The 9,293-nt window shown below is 46.9% G+C and overlaps 1 protein-coding gene across 1 annotated transcript; it reads left to right on the top strand.

Moving 5' to 3' along the window:
* Nucleotides 1–6,029: 6,029 nt before the first annotated feature.
* Nucleotides 6,030–6,540, top strand: LOC308162173 (histone H3.2; the record flags this gene model as incomplete). Its single annotated transcript, XM_080536298.1, has 2 exons — nucleotides 6,030–6,157; nucleotides 6,258–6,540. 2 exons carry the CDS (start codon nucleotides 6,030–6,032, stop codon nucleotides 6,538–6,540), a joined length of 411 nt encoding a protein of 136 aa, XP_080392424.1.
* Between the last annotated feature and the right edge of the window lie 2,753 nt (nucleotides 6,541–9,293).

Raw genomic sequence — 9,293 nt, forward strand, 5'->3', positions numbered from 1 at the left:
ACCTTCGGAACCTTAACCACCATTATCAGACTCCTTTCCATTTCAGAAGGAATTCAACCTTCCCGAAGAAGAGACCCGCGGCAACACTGTGTTTCCGCGCTGCTTTGGGTCATTGGTCCTGGAGGGCTGGTTCTCTTTCCCGGAGCCACCGTCGCTGTCTGAGCGGTGGAACTGGTCAGGGGAAGGGAAGCTCAGAGCCAGGCTGGAGGACTGCATCTGGTACATCTTGGTCGCCCCTTGGACAAACACGCCCTTCTTGTTCTCCCTGGGGAACAGGCTGGCGGAGGCGGTGTCCAGCAGGTCGTTCGTAGATCTGCTCGTTGTAGATCTCTATGAAGGAACGTCTACACAGGAAGCTCTTGGAGTTCCCAGACTTTATTTTTTATTAACTTAGCTCTCTGGGCAAAGTGTAAGGTGGACAGAGTTTCCCCAAAATACTTGGAGCCAGGGTGCACGTTGGCTATGATGTACGTCTTGGCATTTCCTCCCAGAGAGTCTCGAAGCAGGAAGGTGAGTTTGGAATCCCTGTAGCAGATGTGGCGGCGCTTCCCATTGGACACGTGGCCGCGGCGGGCTTCTTTGGGTTCCGGGGTGGTGGCTTTCTTCCACGACAGCCTGTTACTGACTATCACTTGGGAAGGTCGTCGTCGTGGTACCAGACGACAACGGGAAGTTGACGCAACGTCGATGGCGAGTTGACGCGACGCAGCAGGTGGAGCTTGGCCGTTAGCCTCCTCCATCGCGGCCAGGCGCTTTGTCATGGTATCCGTGGCGGGACCGAATAGCCCTTGTCGCTCTATTGGAGCATTCAGCAGGGCCTTCCGGTCCGCCCCGGTCATGGTGGTAAGAGACAGCCACATTTGCCGCTGCTGTATCACCGCATTGCGACGCCCTGGGCCAGGTGCATCGTCGCTGCACTGAGCTTGCTCCGTCTCCGCCTGTGTAGATGTTCCTTCATAGAGATCTACAACGAGTTTCGCAATGGCGGCGTTAGACATGGCGATGTTATTTGCCGCCGCTGCCGCCTGGGCACCGAGAGCGTAGCTCTTGTCCACCAGGGTTAGGCTGGATTAATAGCATTTAGGCTGGGCTGGATTAATAGCATTTAGGCGGTGTCAAAACGTCAGTGCCTGAAAGTTACACAACGCGTGATGTTAGGACGTTCACCACAGCAACGGCACCCAGCACATGTTCGAGGAGGACGACAACGCCACACGAGAGCGTAGCTCTTGTCCACCAGGGCGGCGTTAAAGTTGTCACGCTGGTTGGGCAGCGTGGGTTTCTTGGGCACTGACCAAGCGCTGGACCCGGCGGCACCAAGTAGGCCGCCAGGGCTGGTTCGAGCGGTGGGGAGCCGTTGGTCATCTCAAGAAGGCGCTGTCGGCCGGCGGCTACGCGTTTAGGTCGCCGTCAAGACCCTCTTCACCAAGGGCACTCTGCTCCAGACCAAGGGCACCGTGTGCGATAGACATCATTTCTATTCGTATTCACAGAAGATCAACCACTATCCTGGGATCAAGAAGGCGCTGTCGGCCGGCGGCGTTAAGGTCGCCGTCAAGACCCTCGTTCACCAAGGGACGATGACGAGTTTCTAATGTTTCTAATGTACTACAACATCTGGATTATTCTTCCCAGCGAGCCCAGCGCATCCAGCGGCAGAACTGTGTCCGACGACAGCTAGGACATGTAAAATGAAAAAGTATTTGGAAAGATGGAAAAATGTAAATGGAAAGACTGACTTTACTTTCCACTTCACTTTTGGCCCTGAAAAGTGGGCTGACCTTATTTATTTTAGAATAGAACTTTGTTGTCCAACCAAAGATGGACCACTGTTTGGGGCTCAGCTCAGGCATTAGACACTTGTAGGACTACATGGGGTCGGTCTTCTGGTTCTGGTGTGTTCTGACCTGTATGCCACTGTGTTTGTCCAGAGCGGGTGACTGGCAGAGAGCTGGGTGTGTGTCAGGGGCATCCCTACGGCCCCATCACTGTCATCCCCTCCCACTCCCCCCGGACAGCCTGAGGTACAGAGTGGGACCTGGAACCCTCTCACTGACGCTACTGCTTATGTTAAGGTCACAAATGTACAGGATGCGTCAATGGGTAACAGACGGTCTCCGGCAGGACAATTCCATGGCCAATGTTAATAATGCTGTCTAGTCTGTCACCAGGCCGATCCTGGACGTAGGCCCCAGAGAGACGGAGGGAGAGCCTGGCAGTTGAAAGCGTGGGGCCTGTAGCCACATCTAACCCACGCCCATGGAGAGGATGGACTGACTCAGACAGCATGCACGTGTCAAAAGCCCCTCCATCTGACCCCATAAGGTGAAAAAAAAGTATTTTTCTCTTGTGTGTTTGCTGAGTGGCAGCTTGCCTGCACCGTTGTGAGCCACAGTGACCCCCTTTGAACAGATCTGGGGGGAGCGAGACATGGTCCTACATGCCCCGACAGCAGGTGAAGTTGAGGTGGACGTGCACAGTTCAGCGGCAGCCTGATGGACTCTCCCTCCTAGCCCACTGGTCCAGTATGTTCTCTGCGTATGAGGGTATCCCCACAAGTACTGTCCCTCCTAGCCGAGAAAGATACCGGCCAATCCCGCCCCGCCTGTACGCACAGTGATCTAGTCAGACTACAACATCTGGTACCACGACAACATTGCTTCAAGACAGACGCGAAATAAGCATAAGGGAAATGCAAAAGCCGGCTAGAGGTGGAGGACAAACCTGTTACTGTATGTGTAACCATCACCATTAGCACACGAGAAAATGCCAACGGCTCTTTTAAGAGCCACCTCAATATCTCCCCGAGAGGCGAGTTTCCATTTACCACCCGTCTACTCCATGAATCTCCATTACATAATAATTATTTATTATGTATAAATAGCAATATCCCAAATGTAAAACGTGAAAGTAAACTGCTATAAGTAGGATTGTTAGACAATGCTGTAGATTTATATTGCTGTACATCACCTTCATGTTTTGTTGTGTCTATTATTTGTCTTTTTAATTTATTGTCCAACGTCAACTGTTACTTGTGATGTATGTCTGTTCATTGTCTGTTTATTGGAAATAATAAAAACTATAAATCATTAAAAAAAATGAATCTCCATTACAGATCGTCTCTCCGACTGTTCAAATGAACCTCCTATTCTAATTATAGACGGGTCATTTCTTGGTGAGGGGATCAACTCACAAAACCATCAGGACATACAAATGATAATAGAACAATAGTAATCAATAAAGCACAATAGCAGTATTATAAATAGGGATGCTCCGATTTATCGGCCACCGATTTAAATCGGCCGATTTCACTCCAAATGACTCGATCGGTGATCGGCAAAAATGGCCGATCGCAAAAACCGATCTTTTTTTTTTTTTTTTTTTTTTTTTCTTTTTCCTGGGGAAGACAGATAACTGAACAGAAAACATAGGAGGACGTAACAGTATGTAAACCATGAAGGCCACGTTTATGATGTCTTTTATACAGCCATATCGACTGACTTGGGCTTCAGGCCCTAACTGGGTGATAGGCCAGACCTTTACTATGCCATAAAAATGGGTCTGCGTTTGCTTGGTGCCTAATGGATCAAAACTTTTGTCTAAAAAGCAAAAAATATGTAGGCTATCCAGTCAGTAGGCCTACAGTTATGTATTTTTTTAAAAATCGGTATCGGTATCGGTATCGGTTGATCTTGAGGAAAAAAATCGGTGATCGGTATCGGCCCCAAAAATCCAGATCGGAGCATCCCTAATTATAAACGACATAATGAAACAAAAATAAACCATACAATCCAAGGGGCATATAACAAAGATAAACAAAATTACCAAGTAATATAAGCATTACTATGAGATTTAAACAAGTAGGCTAAATACATTTATAATAAAATAATAGACATTTATTATAAGTATAATAATAGGCAGCATAGCCACCAGGGAGGTAATGAGACACAGATGTGCAGACTAATGACTTAGACAGAACCATCCAGGAGAGGGCCCCAGACGTCACACAATACCATCATTCATATTCCGCGTGTGTGTGTGCGTGCGTGCGTGTGTGCGTGCGTGTGTGTGTGTGCGTGCGTGCGTGTGTAGTTCTGAGGTTCCCACGGCGGCAGTGACGTCATTAAAACACAGAGCGAACACATCAGATAACTGTTCAATAATAGATCTGTAAGCTATCATTGATTACTTGACTTCTCAATATGTTACGATGCATTGCCTGTAAATGTCATGATGTAATGATCATATTTTACACGAGCTGTTCGATAGAGCAGCCTGAACTATTCATGTTGATAATGTCAATTGTGATTTTTTTTATTTTGTCTGGATATGGTTGCATGAAATATTGGTAGTGCCTATATTCATCTATATGTTGTATTTTGTATAATGTATTATTAGGCTATTGAATTGTATCGTATTATACTGTAATGTATTGATTTTGTGTGGACCCCACTAATAGTAGCCATTGGTTAATGGCTAATGGGGATCCAAATAAACAAACAAACAACCCCACCTCCTTTTATAACCCAAACAATCACAATAACAAAGACCAGAGACGCAGACACACACAACTTGCATCAGTACTGGATCAAATACAAAGAAAACAAAACTTTCCTCTACTTTGTATAACATATTCTCAGACATAGCCTATATTCCTGGCGTCAGTCTAATACTTTGTTCTCTTCTGAAAATCTGTAAATCTGTTGATTCAAAGTAAATTGCCAGGTTATTGTGGATGTTATATCTTTATTTATTGACTCTTGGTTCAATAGGCTATTAAGATGGTGTTATGTCTCTGTTGCGTCAAGATGCAAGATCTGCATGAACGAGATGGGAACGTGTGTAGAAATACGGTGTCTCTTTATTTAACCAGAGAGTTTGTAAGCAGATGACGTAATGCAGTAGCTTGGAATCAGAATGCTGCTCCCTGAATTCCAGGAATCTCGTTCTAAATGATGCAATCAGCAGTGATAGAGTTAAAGCTGATGAATCCTATGGTAGATATTCTAGGGTAAACCGCACTGCAATTTTGGCTCTTTAGAGACATAGTTCAAGAACTAAAGATATGAGTACACGAGTGATTATTGTAGGCTATTGCTTGCAAGCAAGAGACAGATACAAAACTGAGGTCAGAGTCTAAGAGTCGGTAGAGCACATGTCTGAAGACGCAGCTTCAGAGTAAGAAGAATAAGAAGAGTAAGAGTACATTATAGGTAGGGTTAGGGTTATACAGGTTACACGGTTAATCTTATCTCATGTACATGAGGCAGAGAAAACGCACCAACGATACACACAGAAACATTTCTCATGATGTGACATTTTCAACATTCAATATAATATTCAGTTCTCTAAGGTTTTAAAAACCAACCCTTCCTTGTGAAGTGAACCGTGTTCTTCGATATGTAGTTAATGTTTGTTTGGTTCATTTGTCTGAACTTGGCGGAGACAACTGATGATGTAGATAAAGGATAGAGAACAACAAACACAATAAAAGGACGTCCAATAGAACACAACCACCATAAAGACTAAATAAGTATCTGTACTCTTTGCAACCTGCTGATATCTGTACATAATGTTTACACAGTTCTCATTTAGGCTACTTGTGTATATATATTTTTAAACTGCAATGTCCACATCTATTTTCGTTTTAAGTTATCAGCTCTTTAGTCTAGTAGTAGATTACTTTATTTATGTGTGTTATCTTCACACTTGCTTTGGCAATGTAAACGGTTGTTTCTAATGAAGCCCATTAAAATAGAAAAATTAAAGGATAGATTATAACAAAAGTTAAAGGATACATCTCTTTGAAGCCAGCTGTTTGGGGAGGGGCAAACAAAATGTTTGAATTTATGGCGGCAAAAGCGTGGACGGAGCTTGTGTCCAATGGCAGCCGGAGAAGGAGGTGACAACGAGCCAATGAGCTCGTCTATAGTCGCCAACCAATCGGAGCACGACCAGGGCTTTATAAACTAAACTCTGAAACTTTTTAAGCTCATCCGAACTCCAACTGAACGTAGGAAGTTAGCGTCATGGCCAGAACCAAGCAGACCGCTCGTAAATCCACCGGTGGCAAAGCCCCCAGGAAGCAGCTCGCCACCAAGGCTGCCCGCAAAAGCGCCCCGGCGACCGGCGGCGTGAAGAAGCCTCACCGCTACAGGCCCGGTTAGGGTTAGGGTTACAGGCCCGGTTAGGGTTAGGGGTTAGGGTTAGGGTTAGGGCCCGGGGTAAGGGGTTAGGGGTTAGGGTTAGGGTTACAGGCCCGGCACCGTGGCTCTGAGGGAGATCCGTCGTTACCAGAAGTCCACCGAGCTGCTGATCCGCAAGCTGCCCTTCCAGCGCCTGGTGAGAGAAATCGCCCAGGATTTCAAGACCGACCTGCGCTTCCAGAGCTCTGCTGTGATGGCCCTGCAGGAGGCCAGCGAGGCCTACCTGGTCGGTCTGTTCGAGGACACCAACCTGTGCGCCATCCACGCCAAGAGGGTCACCATCATGCCCAAAGACATCCAGCTGGCCCGCCGTATCCGCGGAGAGCGCGCCTAAGATGACCACCCTGATCCAACAGTAGATCCCCAAAGGCTCTTTTAAGAGCCACCTCAATATCTCCCTGAGAGGCACGTTTACATTTACCACCCGTCTACTCCATGAATCTATAGGTCATACTATTCAAATGAGTAGTCTGCAGGGATGCTGCCATCTCACTAACCGAAATACATGTAGGCCAATTCACAACAGCATAAGCCCTTAATGTGTGGATTCGTTGTGATGGTCTATCTATGATAAGCACTCCTTATGTAAAATAATACGAAGTAAATCAGGGTCAGTCAGTGTAATCTGTAGATCACAGAACATTTTTTTCCACATCATGTGGTGTTATAGACTCAATTTAAAATGGATTAAATTAGAAGAATTTGCCATAGATCCACACACAATGAGCACATTATAAAAGCATGTTGTATTGTATTTAATATGTCAGGGTTATTAAAACACGTTAGGCTATACTGCATATGTGAATGAAATGTGTCACAGTATGTACTGTAAATAAAGTTTCATCTGATTTGATAGTTAGGGTCATTTACATTGTACAAGGAAAACATTTAAATGTAGAAAAAAAGATTTAAAAAAATCTCTTTTATAGTTTATTGAGAAAACATTGTAAACAAATGTCCTATTTGCAATCATTGGATCATTCAAATGAAGATGACCCGAACCCTGGAATATGTAATAGAGGTCCAACCTGACCAGATATGAACATCCTCTGACTGTTGACACCATCACAGGATTGGGCTTCAATAATCTCAGATTCTAGACTTCACAGAGAGAGATTAATTGAAGTGGGAAATAATTACATAAACACTCTTAAAACCAAATCACAGAGAAAGATCTTTCTACAGATTAGTAGGTTGTGATAAAGCATCAGTCACTTATGGGGAGCTCTAAAGATCACACAGCTCAGCACTCTCACCATAAACCCAATGATGAGGGCCAAACCCAGGATAGAGGGGCTGAGAGAATGTGGTCTGGACTCTGTGGAGGAGGGTCATTGTGTCAGAGGAGACGCTGTAGAAGGACAGAGCACCTGCCCTGTGATCCAGGTACACTCCTACTCTGGAGGACTCTGGAGGGCCTGATACTGCAGTATGAATATTATTGTGATAGAATCTATAACCATTATTAAAGCAGTATAACATCCAGGACTTGAATGAATGAATGAATGAATGAATGAATGGTCTTTATTGTCATTGCTATAGTACAGGTACCAAACAACGAAATTTGGGAGGGGTGGCTCCCCTGGTGCTAGGAAAGGAAAAAAAAAACAAAAAAAACAAGAAGGGAAAGGAGCTGGTTTACATAAATAAAGGCTATGTACACTATCCACTATACTGTACAGATAAAACACTGTGCTGTACTCTATGCTATGCTATACCTATTCTAACATTTCCTATTTCTCTGCACCCTTATGTACCCTAGGGTTGTCATATTGCACATAGTGTTATTGCACATTCATTTAAAGTGTCGCAGTTTGCAGGCTTGAAATGTACACATTTGTGCCTCAGCACTACACCTGATTTTTCAATCCAGCAGCTGCCATCAATCCGTCCAGACTGTCCAGGGCCCAGAACCTAGGTCTTTGCTGTGTTCAGGGCCTGGATGGCCCTGGGGTAGAAGCTAAGCTTCAGTCTGTTTGTCCTTGCGGCCATGGTCCTGTACCGCCTGTTCGAGGGCAGCCGGGCAAAGTGTTCGTACCCAGGGTGGGATGGGTCTCTGGAGATCTTGGAGGCCTTCCTGAGGCAGCGTGTGTTGTACAGCTCTTCCAGAGAGGGGAGGGGGGCGCCGGTGATCTTCTGGGCTGTTCTCACGACTCTCTGTAGCGCATTTCTCTCTGCGGCTGTGCAGCTGGAGAACCAGTTGCAGATGCAGTAGGTGAGGATGCTCTCCACTGCGCAGCGGTAGAAGGCCACCAGTATCTCCTGCTTGTTGTGGTTCTTCCTGAGGACTCTCAGGAAGAAGAGCCGCTGTTGTGCCTTCTTGATGATGGCTGCTGTGTTGTTCTTCCAGGACAGGTCATCCTGTATGTGCACCCCCAGGAATCAGAGGGTTGAGACTCTCTCCACGCTCTCTCCGTCGATGAGCAGGGGCTGGACCTCAGATTTTTTCCTCCTGAAGTCCGGGGGACCGCCGCGGTTCTGCTGGCCCATGGCCTGGGGGTCCCCGCCCCCGCCGCCTCCTCCGCCTCCTCCACCGCCGCCACCGGCCTCCATGGGCACACCCCCGGGGCCGGCGGGCATCATGGGGCCGGAGGAGGGGGGGCCGTTGGCGGGGCCGGGGCTGGGGGTGTGCTCCGAGCCCCCCAAAGGAGAGGGGTAACCTGGGGGGTGGGGGAGAGAGAGAGAAGGGGGGTGGGGGAGAGAGAGAGAAGGGGGGTGGAGGAGAGAGAGTTTAGTTCTAAACACTAAGGGGGACAGGGGGATCGTGGCTTTGCGCCAAACATGTCCGACAATAATGTGTGCAGATGAAATGATATGGACGGTCAAAGAGGAAAAAAACATCACAAAGCACACACATGCGCGAGCTGGACTGACGCTAGCAGCCGTTTATTAACCGGCCTCCCTCACACAGACACGCGCCAGCGAGGAGTCCCGCTCGCGTTCACCAAGTCAACACAGGTTAGAAGAGCAGGGCTTAAAGTGGGAAAAAATCCTGTGCCTGAAACCTTTTCTTGGGGAGGGGGGTCACAGTTTGTGATATTGGGAGAGCGGGTACAGAAGACAGCTTCTTGTCTCAATGTTTAAATG

Source organism: Nansenia antarctica (assembly GCF_963989245.1).
Source record: "Nansenia antarctica genome assembly, chromosome: 7".
In the NCBI taxonomy this organism is placed as follows: domain Eukaryota; kingdom Metazoa; phylum Chordata; class Actinopteri; order Argentiniformes; family Microstomatidae; genus Nansenia; species Nansenia antarctica.